Raw genomic sequence first — 25,347 nt, 5'->3', positions numbered from 1 at the left:
CTCTCCTTCGCTCATTGTGAATTCAGTCAACGAAGTCAATCTTATTAACTTCCGCGCCGGTTCACACATGACATTTTCTTCAATTTTCTCGCCAACATCAAAAACATCAATTAGCAGCTCGAAAATGGGAAGGAGCGAATGACAGAGTCCGATAACGCCGACTTATTTGAAGCCGAGGGTAAATCTATTCTCCAGTTTTGAATGTGTTCATTACAATTGCATTTTCAAAGAAGACCTCCAAATAGCAAAGAAATTAAATTTATCTCCTAGAAATGTCCAGAAATTGTTTTTTTCCCCTCTTTCTTTTTTTTTTAATCCTGTGTCTATCTCTCAGCCTCAGTGGGTGACACAAAGCATTGTGGCGCTGCATTTTCTTTTTCTCATTAGAACAGATGACAACTCCCACAGAAGTTGAAACCCTATACTGTAACCAGCGTAACCCGTAAAAATCATTTTAAAAGGACTCCAACATTTCTTTAGGAAGAAAAGGATGATAAAGTAGCCTTCCAGTGACCTACAGTTTTAACAAAAATACTAAACGATGATAAATGCAGTATCTATTTTTACCCAACAAGGGGAGCTATTATGAGATTAAAGAAACACAACGCTTTAGAGGAAAAATTCTCTCTTTTTTAGCATTTATCAATCTTCAAAATCTATCTTCACCTAGCAATTTATCATTTAATTGATAGACGTGCTGAATTGTTTAATATTTATCATGGGATTTCGTTTGGCGTGCAGTGATATCGTCAGAAAATTCTTGTCCTCTTATGCAGCTAAAAGGACATCAAACAATTTAAAGACTTATTTTAAAAAAAAGGGGGTTTTCATTCATACTGATTGTTACAAATATATATATATTCTCCTTATATCAACAAATCCGAGACTGCATCCTCTAGAGAACTGAACTTGGTAAACTAAATGTCTTATACAGTGCAATTTACGATCCTGTAATCCATGACATTTTTTCTAGCCTATTTGAAAATAGTTTTATATGTTAAAATATTTTGCTGTATAGGTTAAATGTTGCTCTGCTAGTTAATAAAAAAAACCAAAAAAATACATAACTGTCAAAAAAACCCAACTTCCATCTAAACAACCATTTTATCCACAGCCTCATTGATCATTTCCTGCTACTCCACATCACGGTTACATCAAAATGTGAAATACAAACCTACACATTAATGAACCTCTCTCAGCTCAACTCCTCTGCCTCCCATCACTGATGAACATGTAACTCAATAAACCTTGGCCAGTAACCTTTAAGTAAAGGGCTATTTTTTGCCGATATTCAAACATTGTCAGACGGCTTCCTCATGCTTGAGTTACATCTCCGAGGGGGTGAACAAAAGCAACTTTAGTGGCTGTGGAAAGACACTCGTAATGCGAGGGGGGGAGAGGGTCGGACGCATACGGAGCCGTGCGGATCACGTTCCTCCGGCCCATTGATTTCTGATCTTTTGACATTATTTAGTTGCTTTTTATTTTCTTGCCCGTCTTTTATTCCATGTCACAAAAGACAGAAATGTCCAAACAAGTGATGTTGGGAATATCTACTAACTGTCAAAAGAGCAGGCTTTTCCCGGCATTAAAGCGACCAAATGCTCTGACGCAGTGCCGAGAACCGGCGGGATGAAAATATCACTCTTTATAATGGAGGCTAATCAGATTTCGGATGCCGTTTGCCTTCTAGCTAAAGGGAGATGGGAACGTGTGGAGGAATAAGGCTGTAACCAATACACTCCTAGTTCATCGGCATTCTGACCTCAAGGAAAAAGGCCTCTACATTTTTCTCATTCAATCTACATCTATATACAGCCAAGAAAAACTGGTCAATACTGGACATAGTTTTTACCCTAATTTCTGTTAAAAATAGACATGGCTGAAGGGACAAAGTTGGCATGCTAAATGTAGAGAAAGACAAGAAGATGCATCTGTAATACGGCTGTCGGCTGAATGTTGAGCACACAGTAGTGATCAGTTCCATTAGGCAGGGATTTGATCATCTCCCCCGTGCGCTTTCACAGCCCGGCTTCAGATTAGATCGCTGTGAAAATGGTCAAATGGTGTGTTTATCGCTCTGTAATTATTTTGATGCAGATGACAGAGATTGGTTGTTTGCATGTGGCTTGATGAGTGTGCACAGTGTGAACCAAGACATGCACTAGCGTAAGCACACACGCACGCACGCACGTGTGAAAAGAGCTGAACGGTTCCTCTCAATGCCATTAACCCATTAGATAGCTCAACAAAGGCCTGAAAATAATGTTTTATGTGCAGCAAAATAGCCAGAGCTCTGTGCACATGCAATTACTGAGCCATAATCTTTAAGTTATGACTAATATTAATGTTCTTGTTGGGTGACGCAAATGGACTTTCAATGAGATTGAAAAATAAAACCCAAAGCAACAATGGAACGTGTTGAGCTAAGCTTACAACCAAAGCAACCAAAGCAAGAGATCACCACTACACACATCATCCTCCAGTACTTTTGTGGTAAAAATAAAAATATTTTGCCCCCCCTCTGTTGATAAAAATCCAAGTGAATGCCGCGGCAGTCTATGTGCTTTCCAAAGAAATGTCTCTTGCAGAAAAACACCACCATCGCTGTAGCAATTATTTACATGCCTCATAGTGATCTGATGTGGCAAAGGGCCATTTGAGAAGAAAACCATTCTATTTGATTAAACTACAACACATTTTGAAAATGTTGGAATCAGTAATTATATCAGGTATATTGTAATTGCTGTTACCTGAAATAATTTGAAGAGCAACTCTCCAGGCATTCATCCAGGCACTGTGTGAACTGACCTTTATTGTGTGAAGGAGATGTTTCTGTATTTCCAGCTGCTGTTTTCATGCAGGATGCCCCTCAACCGTGTGGTGACCTTGAGTGAAATTGTCTTAATCCTGAGGGGTAACTTTAAGAACTACAGCATACTGTTACCCTTCCAGAGCTGATAGTATATTCAGAGTTATACGAGATGGTCTGTGCGATGGACCCTTTCGTTCTGCTCGTCCCCCTGTTCTCAATAATCACCCCTATTTTCACTTCACTCAAGTTAGGCTGTGTCACTAGATTACTGGCCCTTCGTATCTACCTTTCCAATTACTTTTAAGAGTTTTGGATGGACAAATTTGTGCTTTCATGTCCCATGTTAGCGGATGAGTCGCTGCTTCTGGCCATGAAAGGAGAGTTTTTAATGAGATGAGGTGAGGTTAATTGGCTCGCTAAGATCCTCTGAGTCATGTGCCTCTATATGAAATTAAGTCCATTTCCAGGAGTTTCCTCGGACGTATTTAATAAACACTTCAGCCCAATTTTCGTTTCCCGCAGAGAGGGGGAGACTCAGAGAGCGGGGCGGTGGAGGGGGAAGAGTTTGGTTGTTTGTTTTACTTGCCTTCACCACCCTAAGCTGTAAACGCTATCTGTGTTTGTGTTCCTTAAAAAGACCAATGGTGTAATGTCAGGTCCCATTCAGAATTCTCATAAGCGTCCTGTTGCTAATAACTGCAAATGCTGCAGTGTTTTCCACAGATACCTGAAAGCTAATTACCAGCCAATTGTGTATGAAGCCTTTGCTATTGTTTTCTTTTTTCAAACAATAAGGGTAAATTTGCAGCAGTCGGTCGATCAGCGCCGTTGATTCAATGCAAGTGAACCGCTGCATACACACCACGATACACTAATCCTCCACAAATGACTGGGTCTTTCACTTGCTATTAGGAACTACATGATGTGAATCTGCCCAGACTAAAAGACCTTGTAATCAACACTGGTGCAAATGTGTTAAGTTCAACGTCTCGCTGAGGGGGGTTCAATGGTCCTGACAGTGTAATTACGGGTTGCCACCGCAATGCAGCGGCCAGAGCACTCAACACTAATTCAATCCATCTTCATTTCCAAGAGCAACGCCCCTACCATTGATGGATAGTTATCATTAGGGAGTGACAAAGCACTGAAACAACTGAGGCGTGAACAGCAAAGTGTGTATGTGTGTGAGCACTGGGCATAAAGTCATGAGGATGAGGATGTGTCCTCTCAGATACACACTATTGCCCGAGACAGCGGGATTATATATTACTGCAGGGATGAATACGGAGAGGCGGAATGGGGAAGGAACTTTGGGTCAGTGAGTGGTGCCGCATCTTTCACATATACACACACACACTGAGAGACAAATAAATACATAGAATACCCACATAGAGTATGTGTACGTGTTCGCAAACACGCACAAACAGTTTGGCTCACTGTGACCCCGACACACAGAGAGGCTACGGCTCGACTCACCAGCCTTTTATAGCATGCTGCTCAGACTGCTGACAGACACACACGTGCACGCACGCACGCACACACACACACACACACACACACACACACACACACACACACACACAGGCGTACAGGTCTGGGCATCGTCTGCAGCCAAACACTAAACCACAGGCTGTGATTGAGGCTGACTGGTCTACTCCTCTATATTTTCAGTCTATATATTCAGTCCACCCTGGGCTGTATATCTTAATTATGTGCTCTGCCTCTTTTCCTAAAAGAAGGGGTGACAGAGTCTGCTAGTCAGGCACTGGAGCAGCAGCAGGCCACTGAAATGAGGCCCTTGCAGTCTTTATGGGGCCTCCAGCTCAGACACTGCATCATTACATGACTTTTAAGCTCTGAACAAAAACACCGTGGATGCCTCGCACCCCGTGTCTTTCCTGGCGTAACGTGCTCACACACTGCATACAATCGAAGTCGTCCTGTTTGTGGCATTTTCCGCATCAAGCTATATGCCTTCAAAACAAACTGGAACTCAAAACTTTTCGGGAAGACTAACATGCTGTCAAAGGCTGTAATGAGTAAATAGCTCAAAGGGTAGAAGGGGGAACAAATGGCCAGAAGATTTTTTTTTTTTTTGCACTGTGCTGTGCTCAATGTGATTATCTCTCCTTTTTCCTTGCGGGTCGCAGCTTTAGGGGTCACCATCGTCTCATACTCTCCGTCTCACACACACAGGTTAGGCTTTGCCATTTGAATGACTCAATCGCATCTGGAGCTCTCCATCGATTGTGCTCAGTGACCCAGCAAAGGCCCATGTGGCGAGTGCCTGCCCCACCTCACTGCATTAGACCACGTTCGAATGGGAGTCTGCATCATGGTCGCCCCTGTCCTTTAACCAGGAGGTGGTGCTACTGGGATGTAGAGCACTACTTCGTCTTTTTGCTTATGCCGCTGAAAAGCAGGCGGGGATTTGTTTGGTAGGGGTTTTTCATAATAGTGGGGATTTAAAAGGCTTTTCTGACACCTGGAGTTGTAGACACTTCCTCAAAGACAGAGACGTACTCTGTTGTACTGTCTGTGTCGATTTAGCGGCAGAGAGCGCTGAGAGATTCACAGTCAGGTGATGCTGCCTGCTTGAATGCATAAGATTCTCAGACTTGTGAGCTCTTGTTCAGTTGGCTCACTAAAAGGAATGAATGGCTTGCTACATCCCTCCAACCTCAGTGCACATACACCCATGCAATTAAATTTACTCCTTAACCATGCACATTCCTAATGTGCTATTATACACTCACATATACGGTACATTTATACAACAGCTTTAGTGATTTGAGCACATACATGCAGGCATGAGCTGCCGCCGTAGACTGGCTGGCCTGCTTGCAGACCCTGCAGTTTGTTTAGCAACACTCCTTTTGACGACGCCCGAAGGGTGCAATTAAGCCCAATTAGAGCCTGTCAGTTTTATTAAGAGGCATAGACTGGCCAGGCTCGGGGGCAGTGAGGGGTAGAAGAGGGAGGGGGATGAGGAGAGGGAGGAGGAGAGTCTGCAGCACCCAGCTACTGCTACTCTTCAGAAACTAGGCAAGCACCACTGATAGGAAACGGGTGTAAATACACAGTTTGCCAACTACAAAACAGATACTAAATAGAAACGACAGCTGTGACAGACGGAAAAGACGGTGTAACCAGTGCTGGACTTAGAAACAAAGAATTGCCAAGGGCCTGATCAAGTCTTCATAACCAGGTCAGATTCTGCAGGTAACCCCAGGTGCTCACAGTTCAAATACATAGAGATTACCCTTATAATGCAACATAAAAGCTACTTAAAAGTACAGTTTTGTGATCAGAGAACCTGAGGGGATCAATGAATGATGAAACCAACTCGTCTATAAATACTCACTGGCTACAGTGAATGCAGACATGTGTGGATGCAGATGTCACAAAGCATTTTCAGAAGGGGGATAGGGGGTGGTGACTGTGTAGTTATGTGAGCTTGCCCTGATATATTAGTGTAGTTGTGAATAGAGTAATACAGCTGGCTTGGAACAAAAACTGCAGCATCTCTTTCATCAGCAAATCAAAAAAAAAAAAAAAAGAACGCAAATGAATGTATCATTCTCTCACAATTCCTTTTCCGTCGACCCCTCAACAGAGATGTTTACAGATAGCTATCATTCCCCCTCTTTTTCACATTTGCGCTTGGACATGTTTCAAAAGACGGGGCCTTTTCATCTCCCCTCTCGCTGTGAGGAAATTTGCTCCTTAATGGCTTTCAAAACAGGAAGCACAGACAATAAAAAAAGGAGAAGTGAGAGAAACGCTTCGCTCCCCAGTCCCCCCTTCAGACGACGCATCCTTTGCGGAGCCGAGTGCTGCAGCACACTGCTGCTGTGCCAAGGTGCCAACTGTGCCAGTCACACTGACCTCCATCTGCAGGCAACTTGATACCATCTCTCCAACCGCCGCGTACTCCCACTGAATGGGTTCGCTCAGTCACAGTGAAGTCTGAATGCCATTCAAGGCTCAGGCTTGGAATTGTGTTTCGAGTTTGTGTGCTATTGTATTCTTTGTTCACAGCTGCTGTGTAAAAAAATCCTTTATCACTAAACTGAATACTAAAAGGGTTGTATTGGAGGAATGCACACAGGAATACATTACTGCCAATGTGCAAATCATTTCACTATCAGGCAAATTAGAGCTGATTTTTCACAAGTCTTTATCATTGACCCTCAGAAGAGTGAGGTTGAACTGCTACGGACCAGCTCAAATTACTACTTAGGATGGTCTCTTGCCAAGTACTAGGCTTACTATTTTAATAGTATATGTAGGTGTCTGTTTACTCATGTTGTATTCATAATTCCGCCTCCTGCAGGGCATCCGTGTCCACTGAGTGCCCTTGAACATGCCATGAGTAGTCTTTCTGCGCCTCAACTAAAAAGAGACCTGAAAGACAGCTACACACGCTTCCGCACAGTTGGATAAAACAAACCTTAACCACACAACTCAACCTCACCAAAGAACTTGCTTTTTTCAAAAGATGTTCAGAGGAGTGTTTTTTTTTCCCTCTCCTCGTCTTTGCTTTTTCTCTCCCTGGGTAAAACAAATGCATCATTTTTCAGTTTAAAAAAAAAAAAAAATCTTTACTCCCTCCTCTCCCTCCCATTGTGCCATTTCCGTGTATGGAAGTGTTCCCTCCCATTGATTTTCTCCCAGCCAGGGCCCTACCCAACACAAGCAGCTTCCTCACTGGTGTCATCTCCTTGTGCCTTTCTCCTTTTAACTGTGTTTTACTCTTGTGGCATAATGTACAACTGCCAAACTGTCAGTGGGGAGGGGGGTGCAATGGGAGGAAAAACTGATACTGTACATGCACTCAAAAGTTTCAGCTATTGATTTCTTTTTGATGCAGATGGGGAAAAAAGAGAACTGTTCAAAGCTGCGGAGAGTCTTTTTGATCACCACTGCAGTCGAGCCAGTTGTTAATGTGGTTGGTAGTAAGGATCAAGCATTGTGCAAGTCTGTCCGTGCATTAAATTGCTTTGTTATACAGTGTGTTATGGTTCAGCCTCTGATTCTGCATGGCCAGAAGGTTTATTAAACGTAGTGACCAACATGCACTCTCGTCAAGGCTTGCTGATGTGCTTGTATCATTAATGTGCGCAACCGCCTGGAGAAAGTGTCAGCGCTGATGGAGAAGTGAGCAGATCAGGCTCACAGCTCCATCTCCGAGAAAACACAACAACAAAAAAAAAAAAAAAACTGCAGGCTTGTGAGAAAACACAAAGATGGGCAGGACTACTCAGGGGAGTTAACCAGTTTACAGAGCCAAGGAAAAGAAACTGAAATGTGCAGCGCCATTAATGAGGGAGCAGTTGAGAAAAAGAGTGATATATGTCAGGACATCCATATGCTCAAGACAGGATACCGAATCAAAGGCACTAGAGAGCCATGTGCAGATATCCATAGATGAATAGGAAAGCTAGCAGGAGTATTTTCCTGCCACTGCAGCTCCTCATCCACAGCTTCTACTCCCTGCTCTGCCGGCCCTCTGTGATGAGCGCCTGTGTCCACTGGGGGCTACAATTAGCCCATCAAACTCATTCCAGCCGGGAATCCACACCGCCTCTCCAATCCCCTTTTCTGGCTCTCCGAAGCCTGGGCTCCTCCAAAGAGACAGGCAACTTGTAAGACTAGGGGAGGTAGCCTTTGATGTGCCAGGTTCTGCCGAGGCCTCCCTTTTTGCTCATATCAAGGCTGAGGAGATATAACAATTAAAATGGCGGGAGAGTCAGGCTTACACTGCAGTATGCACTCGTGCAGCTCGTGTGCCATGTGCTCGCCTGTGCACCTCAGACCTGGCCCTTACAGGTAGGGGGTGTACCTCAGGATTGGAGCAGATATCAGTTCTCCAGTGACTGGTGAAGCAATGAGAGGTCACATAGCAGTTGAGAGAGGTTCTTTATGCAAATGCTATAAATCTGTCTTGCGGTTTCTGATTGCCTGGTCCTATTTCCGTCTGTGTCTGTCAGTTAGGAGCCTTGTACCCTGTAGCAGTAGTGCAGCATTTCACAACATTTTCTGGCCTATGGCCCTGAATTTAATTTAGTGTTAAAATGATTCATCTATAAATCAGGTAAATGTACAACTGATCAACACTTTCAATCACGCATTCATGGTTTATGTAATTCATCAAGCAAAACTGCAGAACATATATGTATATAAGTAAAGAAGTGTTTCCATGTGTTAAATTATATACCTTGGACTCTAAACCCAGCTATTTGAACCTTGGAAAATGTTTCTAATTTTCTATAATATAATCAGTTCACCAAACTTATCACAACCCCTTAGAGAGTTCTTATGTTCATATATAGTATAGTTTTTTTGTTTTTGTTTTCTCCAAATGTGGATACAGAATACTTCAAACCTTGTTTTCTCTCTAACCAATACATCGAAATATACACTATGTATTTTGATTCATCAGTCTTTGGAAATCTCTCCTGACGTCGCCTCAGTCTCAAGAGATCACATGTTGTGTCCAGACCCCAAGCTGAACAAACTCTGGGCCAGTGGTTCAGATGGGCTGCTGTGTTACGTTGTGTAAGACACAGCTCCACTTCTGTCTCTGCTCCAGTGGGGCTCGGTGGCAGACAGCCAGGTAATTACACAGCACTGACTACCAGCCCAGAGAGAAAGGCCCGCCACCACACACACATACACAAAAACACTTATTTGCAAGCACACAGTATACAGATCAGCTAACCCCACCTGCACACACGCAGTATCTCTCCTCCTCCTGACACACACACACACAGACACACACACACACGCCCAGCCAAACACAAGGACTACATTATGTCGAGGAGGATTACAATGACTCCGACCTGACCTAGCCCCACAGCTGCTCTGCCTCTGGGATGAGTGTGCCTGAATTTACTTTTTGAGGTATAAGAGTGTCCACAGTTTAAACAGGTGTGTACTTATGCAAATGTGGAGTTCAAGCATGTGGTTTGCATTAGTTGCTGCAGTGGAGCCAAAGTGAACTCTCGCTGGAGCCCAACATGTCATTTGGGGTTGTGATCTATTTACTTGCAATTCCCTGAATTCAGGAAGTTTCAGGTACATGAATGACTACACTTCTCAGTCGCACCATATGCGCGTTTAACCTCAAATAAAGTTTGGAATTGTGAGTAAAAGAGCTTTAATCTCTCTGAAGTGTTGTAGACGACGTGTGGCACAGAAATAATGGGTGTAGTAGTAGCATCTCCAACTAAAGAAAAAAAAAAATAATTAATTTACACTAATCCCAAAAAGCTTACAACTCGCTTAGAGTTAGTCGAATGTAAAATAAAAACATCACAATCGTGATCATCGTGAGCATATTAACATTTCAAAACCTTCATATGAAGTTGTAAAGTGAACAAATCTATGGCTGCCCAGCAACAACATAGGTTAGCCAATTCATTCTGCCATTACAAAAGCACCAAAAAGTGAGTAGGCATAAAGGCGAGTAAACTGCACCAACAAAACAAAAGGGAAAGTCATGCTTCAAGGAGGCTGGAGGTATTCTCTTTCCCTTGTTGGTTACTCCAGTCTTTTTTTTTTTTTTCCAAAGAAAGAATCTTGTTTTAAAAAAAATGCCATGGATTCCAGTGAATGCCAGTGAGAATCAAGCGAGCTATTCATGCTGCCAGTTGATTTAGGCACGCCTCGCTACACACCAATCAGCCCGGCCCCGGCCTCACCAGCCACTCACTTGTCTGCCATTCCAACACAAGATGGAGACAGTGCCAAAAGTTCCAATTAAAATATCCATTTGTGATGTCTGTGCAGAAAAAAAGAACAAAAAAACCCCCAAAAAACAAGTACCAGGCTTTTTCGATAGCGTAGGAGAAAATACAACAAAAGCTGCCAAAATTCTGTGGACAAACCACATACTTAAGAGTTTTCTGTCTACACAAACTAAATAAGTATGAAGAGTGTGTATGTAGGCAGAATGTGTGTGCGCGAGACAGACAGAGCGTGTGCATGGGAGTGGGAGCGTCTTGTTATGGAGGAACAGAGCATGTTGCAGATAAGAGGGCGACGCTGTTCAAAGAAAAAGGCAGGCCGGTAAAGTGCGCGCCGATTCGACATCATCGCCTTACTGTCCCTTAATGAGCCTGGAGAGGAAGTCTGGTGTCCATAGAATCCGCTCCTGTCTCGCTCCAATCACGCTGCTGGGCTTTTTATTCAAATCTCACACACAACTGTCACACAGCCAGTCTGGCCGCGCTGTTTATCTTACTCCAGGAGGATGTTAACAAGACAAATGAATGAATAAATACACAAATAATGCGTTTAGGTAATGTTAATAATGTATGAAATGGAAGCTGCTTTTTGACAGTATCGCTGCACTAAGGATTCTTTCCAACTTTGGTGACAGGCTTGTTTATTCTATTCCGCGCATGCAATTCTCTGCATCTTTCGCAGGCAATGTCTGGCCGATGCTGGGCATCTATAGCACATCTCACTGATGAGAAAAAGTGGCCTGACACATTAGTTTAGACTTCTCTACCAAGAAAAACAGCCGATATACCGTCAGAATTGAGCCATCTCTCCGCTTCATCCAGAATCTCTAGTATGATGATCCTCCTTAATCTCGTGGAATCCAGGTCTCCGCATCAGCCCATCACACTTCCCTCCTGCTATTACATGACTCATTTCAGTGGCGTTTTAACAGGCCATTCAATTAGAGTACATTTTCTGAAAGCCTGGATAAATAAATAAAAACGGAAGCATGTGCACACCTGCACAGGTATGCGAGAGCAGTCAAATCGCAGTGTCACCTGCCTCAAAGTAGTGTCCCAAACCTCCAGGACTATTAGAAAAAACAAAACAAAAAACAAAACAAAAAAAAAAAAAAAAACAGGAACGGGGAAAAATGCTCAAAGAAACTGACTGGGTAGGAAAATAAGTCTCACATCAAATTCCTTCCCTGGGCCAAGACAAAAGCAGGGCCTGGCACTCAGGCACCGTCGACTACACAGACTTGGAAGACGGAGAAGAAAAAAACATAACAACACGCACATCAAAACCAGAGCCAAACAAATCCAAGAAAAGTTCAGATAGGTCTTCAGTGGAACTGCCAAGAGGAACAAAATCAAATAAATTGGGGGGTTAGTCTCGTTCAGGCTGGCCCGACAAACCTGAAAACACTGTTTAGAATATATGAGGAAGGTGACAGAGGACGATGCTAAATGACTCAGAAAGCAGATACCCAGTGTTTACCCCTTGCAAACTCCAAAGAAAAACCCCTCTCCTGTTATAACGCGGGTGGGAACAGAAAACTGAATTCAAGGCAGCTTAAGTGCTCTCTGGAATCACTCAGCATTCCAAGTCTTCAACACACACACATCCACAGAGTTAAAATTTGACTGTGACAGTGTATTCATCCATAACTGTAAATTGTTCTTTGGGGAATTTGGCGGGGCTTCGTATTCTCCCCCGTCTCTCCCCACTCTAGTCCCCTTCCTCTCTCTCTTGCCACAAAGCTGTCTCCATCACTCTCAATCACAAGCTGCTTGTACATATGCATACAGCAGACAGTCACCATAGAAATTGTGAGATCGCTCAACGCCAAATCATTACAAAATCAGTGACATTCATAAGGCAGCATAATAATCTGGATCTTATAATCAAAGATAGACCAACAACTTGCGTTCTTTAAAAATCTTCTGTAGTTTGATTATTGATTGCTTTTTGATAATCTTTGAGGTGCATGTGTCTCCTCATAATGGTTGAATTCTTAAATACGAATGTCCTGATTTAGCTGAGCACTGCCTCGGTAGCCCACAAGATAGGGGTATCAGCACTGGTAAACAGGTATAAATATTTAGGATCTAGGCGTCAAACCTTTCCAGGTGCTACTAAATCCACTCCTGCTAAGTGATATCAGAAAAATAGGAAGTGTTTGGATGATTTATTAAAACTGAGTGAAGCTTTCCGGCTTGCATCGATGTCTTAAAGGCCTTAATGTGGCATGTCAGTGTACACAAATTCACTTTAAAATGTAACTTTCACTTATAACTTAATTAGAAACTTACATGCCAACAGTCTAGGAAGCATCCTCACTTGCTTTTGTGAGGTGCATTCAGCACTGTATTTGTGAACTAAGGTCACCAGATTTCCTACAGACTAGCTGCCATGAACAGTTACATATGTCCAAGTCCGTGATACTGAACAGTGACTCAAACAAGACATCCCATGCTCTGCTTACAGAACTAGAAAAAAAACTACTCCTCAACTTCTCCTCTGCTATTTTCCACAGTTTTAGTCTGGTTGTTGTGGTAAACTGACAGCTTCCTGCATGTACAGAAAGCCTGACTTTTGTGATTGGTGGGCTTACAGACATATAAAAAAAAAACACTTTTCTCAACTTCAGAGAAGCCGTCATTTTGAACGAAGCACAGTATTGCAAACACACCCTCACTAGTTATATATCCTCAACCCCCTTTTTTGACTAAACAAAGGACAGTGACTTCACGGTGCTAATGCACCTACAGTACATGCATGTTACAAAGCCTGTGCAAGCGCATGCGTCAGTGTCATAACACTCAAGAGCCAAAAACCACTCTAAATTCTGCAGGCCACCCCTGGGATATTCATCTAATCACTTCAACCCGTTCTCAAAAGTTCACTTCCAAACTTCCTGGAAAAAGGAGCAGACATTTCTGAGGAATAACAAAGAGGGTTAGTGAGAGTAATAACATTGTGTTTAATCCCACACAATTCTGCCTCGTACTGGAGTGAAAACAGCAAGCCAACAGGGACTCGCAGCAAAAACAAATCAATGCTTCTGCAGACGGATGTGTGTTAGCAATGCATGACAAGAGAATCAAGTGTCAGGAGTTTATCTATAGCAAAAACATTACAAATGACCTAAGTTATGCTCATTCAGTGGATACCCTAAGTTGAGACAGCAACTCAAACAAGTGACTGAGGTTGGGCGTGCGGCGGGTAAAAAAAGTTGTCATGTTTTAACACCGTTTCCCCTTTTCCTCTGCTGCCCTCCTGCCCCCTTCTTTTTCTACATGGCTCCCCTCCTCTTTGTGGCTCAGCTCAAACCTCAGTCCCTTCCATACTGCTGCTGGGAAAAAAACGAGGTCACGGATCGCCTTACTCCAGCCTGCCTCCGTATGGTCACATTCCCCCTCCCCTCCCCTCCCTCCACACCTTCCCCTACCAGCACCTCTCACTCAAAATCTCATTCCATCACTGTGGCCAAATCCGCCTCATCCATCCCCCCCCCCCCTCCTCGTTTCATTTCTTCCCTCCCCTCCCCTCTTCTCCACTCCCACCCTTCCTGTGCCCTCAGCCCGGTGCTAATTGGTAAATCTGTTGAACCATGCCAGCCCCAACAATGAGACACCTGGAGTTCTGTCAAAACAAGTTTCCCTGTGAAACGGCCTCCAGTGTTAATACAGTAGCGTAGGGAGCTGTCGAGTCTGTTGTCGCTCACAAGGCTGGCCGCACAACGGAGCCGGAGATCGTGCAATCTGAGGAAATCTGTCAAAGATGAGTGCATTCGACTGTTAGGAGCAGTTCATCATAAATTAGATTATTTATCAGTACCACCCCTGAACCTTGATCCTAGTTCTTTGTGCAAATGAACTCTGACCAAATGATTAGCATACACCTTTTTTGATCTTCTTGTTCAGTATCCACTCCACACAAGCCAGCGAGTCCGAACTCTGGGTTAAATGAGTTCATGTTGTTGTATGCAGACACATGAAAGTTATAACCTGATCTGACCTAGCTCTAACTACCTGTCATCTAAAACTCAAGTCACACCTTAGACGCAAGGATACTACAGATACGCTGGTGTAGACAAAGGTGTGTTTGTAAGACACACATGGAGAAAGACAGGCACACCCAACAGTGATCCTGCCAGACCTCGTCAAACAAGTTCTAGCGAAGGTGCTTGTATAAGAGAGGGAGGGGAGGCAGGCAGAGAGTTGACATGGGGAGAGGAATGTTTTTTTATTGGTTGCTTCTTCTTTTAAAATCCTAGCAGACTGCACCATTATATTAATACCTGTTTGTACAATAAAGCACGATTTACCTTCTTTCTTTTGTGCTTTTTTTTTTTTTTTTTAAATTAATTGGCAACAAAGGCCATGCAGAGTGTGCAAAATCAACAAGCAATTGATTAGTCAAACAATTCATGTTGGCAATCCACAATGTCATGGTCGTCTCAGAGAAGATTATTAAGTTCTTCTGCTTTAGTGGTTCATAACGCCAGCATCTTTCCTGCTTCTAACCTAATTGAAGTAAAACAAAACAAGGCAAAACAGTTTTTTTTAATGTTGCAGGACAATGGCTGGTCAGACTCTACACTATTTTGAATTAATGAAGGGCACGGGGTGGTGTCTTTCAGGTTAGACCATCTTTAATCCGAATCTTCACCCAGTGGACACAGACAGTGTGAGTTATTGCTCCATCTGTCTGTGTATCTCACATTCAGATCCAGGTGCTGTTAATAAGGTGGACTCTCTTCCAAACAGCTTCTCAAAGAAATATAAACAAAACTAAAGTCTCCCTTCTCCTGCTTGCCGATTGTTGGCTAATTCAAACCAAATACATCCCCAGTGGCTCCCAAAGCTAAAAAAAGATGTTACATTAAAGCCAGAACGATCCAGAAACTGGTTAGGGTTAAGACAAATGAGGAACAAATAAATAAAAGGCAAATGGAAACAGGACCCTTGGCAAAAAGAAATGAGTTAAAAGCCAGACAAAGCTGATCAAGGAAAGCACCTTGAATACCCCATGAAGCTAGACAGTCCAGTTTAGTGTTAAAAATTTTAAGCAAGCCCTTTGGTCAAACATATGAGGCACGGGCCATCCAAAATATCCACCCCCAACCCCCACAAATATCCCATCACCTGGATTGGCATTTTTAACATTCAAAAGCATAACAGCAACAAAGTAGCAGCACTGAATTATAGCAAAAAGCACAACACAGCATGATTATCAGCATCATCACCAGAATTTAGACTTTTCATTCATTATTTTTGTTTTAAATCACCAATTATCAGTTGTTAATTTCCTTGTGGAATCAACCAAAAAATCCAACAAGATATTTTTGGAATTCAAAGGTCTCTCACCAAATGAAATTGGTGAAGGCTCAGATCTGACTGTCCGGGGAATTCCCAGCAGAAGGGCCCCTGAAAGGCAAAGATGGACGTTCCCAAGTCACACAATTATATCAGCTCTCCATCTCTTGTTCGCTCTCACACACATACACATCTGCACACAATCCCAGCCGGCCAGGTTTTATGCAAAAGCAATGTGTTCTCCCTGGAAATAATGCATCCCCTGGCTTTTTAGTTATTTAAACTACTACCTCATCTCTGCTGGCTCAGCTTTCTCCAGGGTGCGTGTTCGGCCCCATTACGACTAATTTTACACAGAGAGAATAGAGGAACACTGGCTCTGCACTGGTTACATGACTGTTGGTACTGGCTGGCTGGTTGTTAAAACAATATCTCACTTTGGTAGAACATTTGATCTCCTCAGGATCCACACCTTCACAGACGTTCAGCGCCAGTCAGCTGGTCTGGGGATCCACTGTCGCCGCTATGTTTTGGCATGGATTTTTCAAGCTTTAAATATCTAGATGATAACTACAAACAGGTAACATGATCCAGCGTGGAGAAGTAAATAGTACCTCCTGATTGTCAGATTCATGTTTTTCTTGATGTTAAGCTGTTAAAGAGCAATTATTAAGTACGTTTCAAATTAAAGTAAGAATGTGAGCTGACTTTAGGTCCCCAGAGCTGTCATTTCTGATATTTTCATCATTTCACTGTGTGCAATAAAATTGACATTGTCTAGTCTAGTCTCAGTAGCTGTTAAAATACAAGTTTCAATTCAGATCTTACAAAGGAAGAAAGAGGGGGAAAAAGAGGGAGAAATAGGTAAAGGAAGCTATTGATTTCCTACAGAAGAAAGGACATGCTAGTAGAAGTCTCAGAATATACAAAGAAAAGCAACAGGGCTTATTTTACTGAAGGGCTCCAGTGCCTAAAAGCTACTGTGCAGGTTGCTTTCTCTGCACTGAGATCACTGTTCTATTTGTACTTGTGCTTGACCCGGGGCCAGCTAGATAACTTTTCATAACAGCAAGACAGTGAACACTGAAGTTATTGGTGAAACACACACACACAGTTACAGATACAAATATGTATATGTATTATTCTTTTAAATGTTCACATCTAACATAAGAGTCACATATTCTCTGGGGTAGCTTAAGTTCACAGGGGTTATACAACGGTCAAATACCACAGGAAAGAAAAAAGTCGACAATGGCCCTGGAGCTATCCACACACACACACTGGAACCCACACAAACTATACAACAAACTGCTATTCATAGTTACTAAAATCAGATGTTGTAATGGAGAAGCTCCTTAGAGATGTTCTTCGCACATTCAATATAGAAACTTGACAAAAAATGTGAACATTTTGATATTTTGAATTCTGGTCACCTCCCAAGGGGCCTGCTGGCAATTCATCAGGTACCTTTACTTCAAAATGCTTAGGTATTCTGTTAAGTCTTTAAAGGAGTGAGGCGACTCTTTGGTCATTGTTGTGGTACTGTGACTGACTTAGCAAACACTGAGTGGATTGTCTGTGGGAACAAGCAGCCGTCCAGACTGCCGGACAGACACAATGACTGAGGTGCTCTCATTTTCATTGTCACTGTTCCCGGGCCTGACGCCACGTCTCGACGGCCTCAGATTTTGGCCCGCGCCAATGATGTAAGCGTGACCCCTTGAAGAAACGTCTTGTCTGGAGAAGACAGCGAGAGGCAGCTGACAGACACAATGCTCTCTATCTGTGGTCTGGATCATGTGCCCAAAAGAGCTGGGTGATATGGATAAAATCTCCCATCATGGTGGCTGTACATTAAGATTTCCATATCATTATATATTATGATACAATACATTTGCTGGAAATTCATATGAAAAACCATTTATAGATAAAATAGCCAGATGGGAACATCCTTTATATTGCAAAATCCTACATCCCAAGAGCTTTTAGTGACCAAAAGTGCCCACAACAAGAAATACATGTGATAAACGAGTTATGAGCTTTCTCTTGCAGCGACGTTTAAGGGTGGATGCACGCACTGAAAGAGTGGTGAGACAGATTATTTGTGAAAAATGCTTAAAATGCAAAGGGAGAGAACAGTTTAAGATTGGCACAAGTCAGGACAGAGAAAGCCTGTGAGCAGTGTGTGGGTGGTGGCTGCTGACCATGCAGTCGCTCATTAAGAGCTATGGAGGCCAGGGATCCCAGAGTCCTAGGAAAATTTCCCTAGCCCAGGTGCATGGCCCATTCAGACCACAGGAAGCTCCCTTTATCCCCATTCCTCTAAAATGGACAGAGAAGCGGTCAGGGTGAATGTGATCCTGGATCTGTCTTTTCTAACACAGACCAAGAGTAACAGTTGCATGCCCATCCAGCCCCTTGGGCCATTGTTGGGATCCACAGAGTTATTGTTTTCTGAATGCTTGGCTAAGACACAGTTCTGCTAGTTTTTTATAATATCAAAACACGTCAGGTCTTTCCACAAAGCCTCTTTCCAGTACACATTCTTCAGAGAAACAAGTGAGACTGAATGGGAATAAAATAGGCATGTTCAGTAGTTGTAAAGGCTCAGGTGGGAGGTCTTGCGGGCCATAAAAATGGCCAGATTCCATCACTTCCTCCACACTAATTACCATACACTTGGAGCAAGTGCCCTCCCTCTCTTCATCTCTGAGCCCATGCTTCACTACCTTTGACACACACACACACACACACACACACACACACACAAACACACAGTCGCAGTTGGGAAATGGTTAACACTCCAGCCGTCCCCTGCTGCCAGTGAAAGCCCACAAAACAATGGAGACATTGTTCAACCAGGGCTAGGCTCTAGACTCTAAGACTGTGTATGCATGTGTGTACGTGTGTGTGTGTATGTATGCGCATGTCAGGAAGGCAGTCTCTGTGTGTGTAATCTCTTAATATTTACATGTTTCTGACCCAATTTCCAAAATGGCAAATTAAGAAAAGGAATTTAATAAGAATGACTTCTGTTTAAATGCTTTTATATCTCAATCTACATCATTTCGGTGCTGCTCTTTATCAAGACATGAAAAAAAGTTTGATCACGTGAGTGTGAGAGATCACATGAGATGATTTATGATGTCATGACATTAACTACATGAGTCTGAAATCCTACTGAGTCCTTTACGGCAACAGTGTCCATGCGATCAACACACATGTAGACGTCATGTAGTGGATTTACAATTTACAAGTCTGGTCTGCCATGTTATTTGCTTAGTGTGAAAGTGGTTAAAAAATTAATTCATCCAATTTGTGCACCAGCTTTACGCCCCTTCCTGCTGGCAAGTATCCACAAAGATAATTCAAGTCGACCGTGTAAAATTAAAACATCACAATAAAAGGCAAGTGGACAAAGCAAGGACTGTTTATCATCTTCCTCTCAGGAGCTGTGTGAGGCATAAAATGTTTCTTGGAGTCTCTCCCTCAAAAAAATACACATCAATAGGTGGATAAATATTGAATAACTTTCAGCCAATGGCATAAAAGTTCAGCAGCGGCAGGTTTTGAGGCTGCCTGAGGGGTGGTCAGGCACTTCAAAAAGGTCCTGCGTGGCCCCCTTTGAGGGCATGGTAAACAGGGGCATACAGCGTGCCCTCAGACAGACCAGCCTGCGTGAGGTCACTTCCTTTTTCTCAGCTGATCCTCCAGCATTACACCTTGACTGAGCCTTCCAGCCACAAATGAGACCATCTGTCTGCATCTCCGTCCCTGTCCATCTCTCCTTCGTCCTTCTCCTCAGCCACAACTTTCTAGCAGGCGTTATTCTACAGCCATCTATATCTTTCCCTGAATCTATCACCATCTTTCTATTGTCGTTTCAACTGTCTCAGACTCACTTAGGCTTCAGATTGCCGTTATCTAGCAGGCCAATCGACGGCTTCTTATCACTGCAAATGCAGCCTGCTAGCGCCCCAGGCAGGGAGAGGTCAAGGTGCCTGGGTGTTTCTTCGCATTTGTAAACAAAAAGAAACTACCGTTTACAGCCCAATTTATTGATAAGGGGATCACGTACTGGAACATGCAAGCTTACATCTTGCGGTAAAAAAAAAAAAACTCAACTGACTGAGTGACACCAGTAGGAGTCCGTGTTAGGTTATCATTGGTCTTTTCTATACGTACGTACAGCCAGTATGATGCAAACCAGGGAAACATTCAATCAAACTTCCTTCTCAGTCAGAGGTGGGTGCTGGAGCAGGATGGTAGGAGTGGCAACAATACAAGCTGGATATCACATTCAATTTAATCACCTGTTCTAACAGCCACTTGTGTCTATGCAGCAATGCTGTAATGCCTCTGATCTTACCACTCTGTGTACTACGGCTGGGCAATATGAGCACAAATATTACAATATATTTTGATATTGATTGGTGTCAGTACTAATCACAATATGTGCTCCCACTGCTCTGGTCTGCATTTGCTTCTGTTTTCTGCTTTAAACTAAAGCATGAAGAAAGAAAGAGAGAAACCAGGAGGTTAATTTAAGTTTCAGATACTGAGTTATTTATCATCAAATCTGTTTTCTAGACCCTTCTGACACCTCTGGAATTTGGACAAGTCTCTTAACTTCACTTTTAATTGTGGCTAAAATTGTCTTATCATCTGAGATCGACGCCTATCTGCGCCTAAATTTTAACAGATATATGTTATGGCATAGCAGTGTTTTAACCTCACAATGGAGGTTCTATACATACTGTAAATGAAACTTGCCATGAACTTACTGTTCTTATGAACAGATGGGATGCTCCTTTTTATAGCATGGAAAAGTTTTGTAGTGATTAACACATGCCGTATTTTGTCTAACTTTTTCATGTTTGATTTCACGACTTGCTAATCTATCACTAACCACCAATTTTTGTATTATCTTTTCATGTAGCTCAATGGGTATATTGCCATATTCTGATTGGGTTTATATTCAGCAATGTGCAAGCTTCTTTTTTCAATCTGACTGCTTGTCCGTCTTTCTTGTTATAAATTTGTTTTTGTCTCACAGTCACAGTTTCTGTTTTGTGACGAGTTGCTGGTGTTGCCTATTTGTTCCAAGCCTGTAGGGATTGAATGCATCTAGCTTCAATATATAAATATATAACAACAGAAATGTGTAAATGTGTCCTGTCACTAACGCATTCTAAAAAGAAATGTTGCAACGATTACAGTTAACTGAGAGAAACTTCCTTTAAAGGTGAATCGTAGAGCAGGAGTTTAGGTGGATGTGAGGTGGTAAGTATTTACAGACATGTGACTCATAGCAGGATAAAACCCGAAGTATTTACCTGCAGCTTTTGCTGCCTACGACCAGTTTAATGACTTCATAGGAGTTGCGACTCTTTTCTCAGCGTCTCCTAAAATAACAGAGTAAGAAGAGGCCCGTGAACTCTTTGGTATAAAAATAACACTAGCATTGCAGGGAAAGATAAGGGGAGCCTTAGCTGGGCTTGTTTTGTTCAGAATAACACTGTCATTGCAAGCTCTTTGTCTTAAACACAACTTTTGACAAGGTTTCTGTTTCAAATAAACAGCCTTGTCGACTCCTGCTATTTTAAGACGTGCTTAACTTAAACGGGCAAAACACCGAGGAGGCTTTGGCTCGCCAACTTTTGAGTAACTGTTCAAGATGGTATTTATTACAGACCATAAAAGTAACTGAACTGATCAAATGTCACATATGACTCAGAGGGACACTGTGTCTTGACAGTGTAATTTGTATGATAAAAATCATTACTACCTACAGCGTGCTCCAGAGCCATGGCGACTACTAACTGTGTTGTTGCACAGAGTGCGTAAACAAAAAGGGGTCAGCCGTGTATTATTAGCTCCAGCACTGAACTGTATCCACAGGAGATATTGTATTCATGAGCATACAAACTTGGAATGCTTCTCCATCTAAAATCGTTATGCACTTTTCAAATTTTCATTTTCATAACAATATGTACAAGAAGATGCACGACTCAAAAACAAAAGTAACAACTGTGCCAATAATGGCCCAGGGCATTCATGATCACCTCACTAATTCTGCTAAGTCCCCACTCTCATTGATTTTCCTGGCTCGCTCACCCTGACCACATACGTACACCTCCCTATGTTCAACCTTTCCACTGACCTCCTGAAAAACTTTACGCCTTTGGCTAACTACTGAGTTCATATTCAACTGTTCATTCTAGAGCTGCTAGGCTCTCAGATATCGACATGCCTGGGGTGGATGCTCTCTTATGTGTATGTACTGCATATGCCCCTATCGCTGTCCAGCCAACTCTCATGCCAGACTACTCCTCCAACTCCATGGATAGGGTAATCAATGTTGAAGGAACGCCCACACTTCCCTCAAAGACAGTATGTTAGAAGCGCAGCATTAGCTTGTTCTCCTGAAAAAGTTGTAAATATGAGACCAGTTTTCATTAATCATCCAGCTCAGTGCAAGGCCGGGCAGGGAGTTATAATTTTCTGCGGGATTGCAGGCAGCGTGGCTGTCCACAAAAACAACTGCAACACCTGACAGTGGTAGCCCTCCAGTGCCATTTCGCCTTCTGATCACTCTCTAACAGACAAAAGCTCTACTTTCTGGGACAAGTATAAAAGAATATGTTTGCATAAAACTGACTGGGTGTGTTAGTAACTGCGATTAAAGCGTAAATGCAAGGTAATATGCATTTTCCCAGTCAAAACATCCATTCATGGGAAAAAGGGGGAGGACTTTAACACTGAAGATGTTTTTGGGATGAATGAGAGAATAAAAGTAGGGTTTGTTTGTCTTCCTGTCATGACTGAGGGAAGAAGAGCTGGTGAAAGAGGAGAAGTACCGAGCGGAGTGTTACTTACAACGATGTGTGCCGGTGACGGGGACCTGGCATCTTTAAGTGCTTGTCTACTTTGAAGACCTCCTGGTTGAACATCTAGCAGGGGCCATTTCATCTGTAGGTACTGAATGGCAGAAAGGAAACAGAATGGAAAGAAAGAAACAAAACATGTTAACAATGCAGAAATCAAAAACCAAAAGAACAAATTAAAAATAAGACAAAAAAGGGAGACAACATTTCTTGACGGGTGTAAGGGTGTGGAAACTCAAAAACATGGAAAAGCAAACAAAGATCTTAAGGCGGATGGTGGATGGATGAGGATGGCCTCAAGCATGTATCTAAGAGTCCAGCAGGAGAGCACACAGGAGTTGTGTAATCCAAATTACACACTTTTGTCAGAAACATACAGCACAAACAGTTTCTTTTGTAGCCAGGCTCCCTCACAGTGAGCAGCAATTCTAAAACTTTTTTTTTCTTTTTTAAAAGTTGCTGACGTGTGACTTAAATTAAGTCACTAATTTTGAGTTGGGGGAGGGCAGAGGTTATGGGTAGTATTGTACACAGCTCATGGCTTTAAGATGACCTAATGTCATAAATGTTACTGTTGTCAGACTTTTATTGGAACCCATAAAGAGGTTAAAGCGTGGCGTCTCACCACACTCCTCTGAGGCTAAACCTCCTGACTTCACCCATAAATGATTGACTTGGCCTCTATCAGGAGTCCCCCTGTCTTTCTCTCCCTCCCTCTCTCCCTCCCTCCCTCCCTCCCTCCCTACCTCCCTCTCTCTCTTGGTCTCTCTCTCTCTCTCACACACAGGCACGGAAAAACAGATAAGCAGAACCAAGGGTCATGAGAAACATCTGTCTCTGCATTATAAACTGGGTGGAGTTCTTTTAATTTGATGACATGTGTGGACTGTTCTACCTAAAATGGTCTACCTTATACCTCTTCTTGAAATGAGCAGGAATCGATCTTGTCCTCATTTTCATACATTCAGCCATAGTAAAACATGGCAAATATCCAAATCTGCCGTCACTGAAAAATACTTTAAATAGATTCTAATGACAATCAAAACTACTACATGGCTATGCAGCAAATTCTTTGTAGATTTGTCAGTCGACTGCTTTGCAACGTACAGTATGTGGTCTGCTTGGGGGAAAGACGTCTATCACCTGTTTCAGCTCTAAGGCCTTTGGACTGGGTACTGTATTGAAAGATGAAGTATGTAAAAAAATTGTGAAGAAGGATAACTACCGAGGCACTGAATATCAGGGACAACAGCAGTAAACTAGGGCTGCCCTCTAGTAGTTGCAAAAGTGTCAGTAAGAAGAGTCTTAAGTCGACCAAGTTCTCTGTGGTTGGTCAGTCACAGACAAAAAAAATCCTCAGTTCCATTCAGGAGGTGCACCTTGTTTGGGCTGGAACGAAAGTTTGAGGGGAATAGTTGCGACACAGATCTTTTCTTTTTTAAGCACATACACTCTACTACAAAAGTCAAGCCGGATCAATTACAGATGCGAGTGTTTTCAGTTTTTTGAGGTCATTTTTACTTGTTGAAGATCGTAAATGTATATCATCTGTTAGACCTATCCATAAGTAAAGAATCAGTGAAGGTTTAATTCATCATGCCAGCCTGTTTTCAGTGCTAGCCAGGCTAAAGTTGGGGAAGACAGGGGGCGGACGATGTTATACTGTGTTGAAACGAATTAACAAAATGTTCAGAATCAGTTCAGTATTCAGAATTATAACTGCTTTTGCTTAACGTCGCCATTAGCAGGCATCTTGCTTTGTGCATGCATTTTTTAAAATGTATATTTAAAAGGTCACTATTACAGCGTTGTATTTCTCTGTAATGTTAAAACTTATAACATTCTTCCCACCCCTGGATTTCAAACCATTTAATGACGCCCCAAAAATAAATAAAATACTACCATAAATGTCTGACAACTAGTCAACTAATGACTTAAACCAACAAATAATAATCAACTGGAAAGAGATCTTTGGTCGGCAGCATCCCTGTTGCAAATGAAAAATAAATAAAGCCAGAGACCTTTGAAAGACAGCTGCAGTGCCACAGAGACTTCACTTGGTAACCAGAAGGCAGAATCATTAAAATGGGCATATTAATATAAATATTAAAAAAATATTAATATAAGCTGCTCTATTACACACCAGATATATCCCTAAAAACTTAGGTCACCTGCGCCTTTGGTGTCATTGGACATAAACCTTAAACATGATCAAGAAATCGAAACATTGGAGTGCCTTTCTTCTCTTTCCCCTGTGTGACATCCACATGTTTGGAGTCTGTTGCTTCACTTCAAGATGCTATCTGAGTCCTATCAAATTATATTTAATGAGTAATTAAAATTATGTGTTTGTTTGCAATAATGACATAAGACCTAAGAGGTTGATGCAATCCTGTTACATTTCAAAATTATCTCACCATCAGTATTGGCCCACAGCCCAGGATCAGAATTTGGCACTTGGTGACAAGAGTTTAAAACACTGCTGTTTTATAAGCAGGGTCCTAACACGTGCACTGATGAGCAGAAGGAACTAAGCTATGTCTCACTGGTAGCAGTCTGTCATTTGTGTGGTGACGCAGGTACATTAGAT

At 42.4% G+C, this 25,347-nt stretch overlaps 1 protein-coding gene across 13 annotated transcripts in view; it reads right to left on the bottom strand.

The window, feature by feature from the left end:
- tcf7l2 (transcription factor 7 like 2) overlaps nt 1-25,347 on the bottom strand; it is an 88,218-nt gene that overhangs the window by 34,198 nt on the left and 28,673 nt on the right. For 8 of the 13 annotated variants that reach the window (XM_070851245.1, XM_070851243.1, XM_070851250.1 and 5 more), the window contains exons 4-5: nt 22,750-22,851; nt 15,922-15,981 (exon numbers count right to left, since the gene is read on the bottom strand). In XM_070851245.1, the coding sequence (XP_070707346.1) occupies nt 15,922-15,981; nt 22,750-22,851 (162 nt within the window). The remainder of the gene's footprint in view (nt 1-15,921; nt 15,982-22,749; nt 22,852-25,347) is intronic. The other 5 variants (XM_070851251.1, XM_070851253.1, XM_070851256.1 and 2 more) reach the window with 1 other exon arrangement.

This window comes from Pempheris klunzingeri, chromosome 20, assembly GCF_042242105.1.
Source record: "Pempheris klunzingeri isolate RE-2024b chromosome 20, fPemKlu1.hap1, whole genome shotgun sequence".
NCBI lineage: Eukaryota > Metazoa > Chordata > Actinopteri > Acropomatiformes > Pempheridae > Pempheris > Pempheris klunzingeri.
This window is presented reverse-complemented; position numbering and strand designations above follow the sequence as displayed.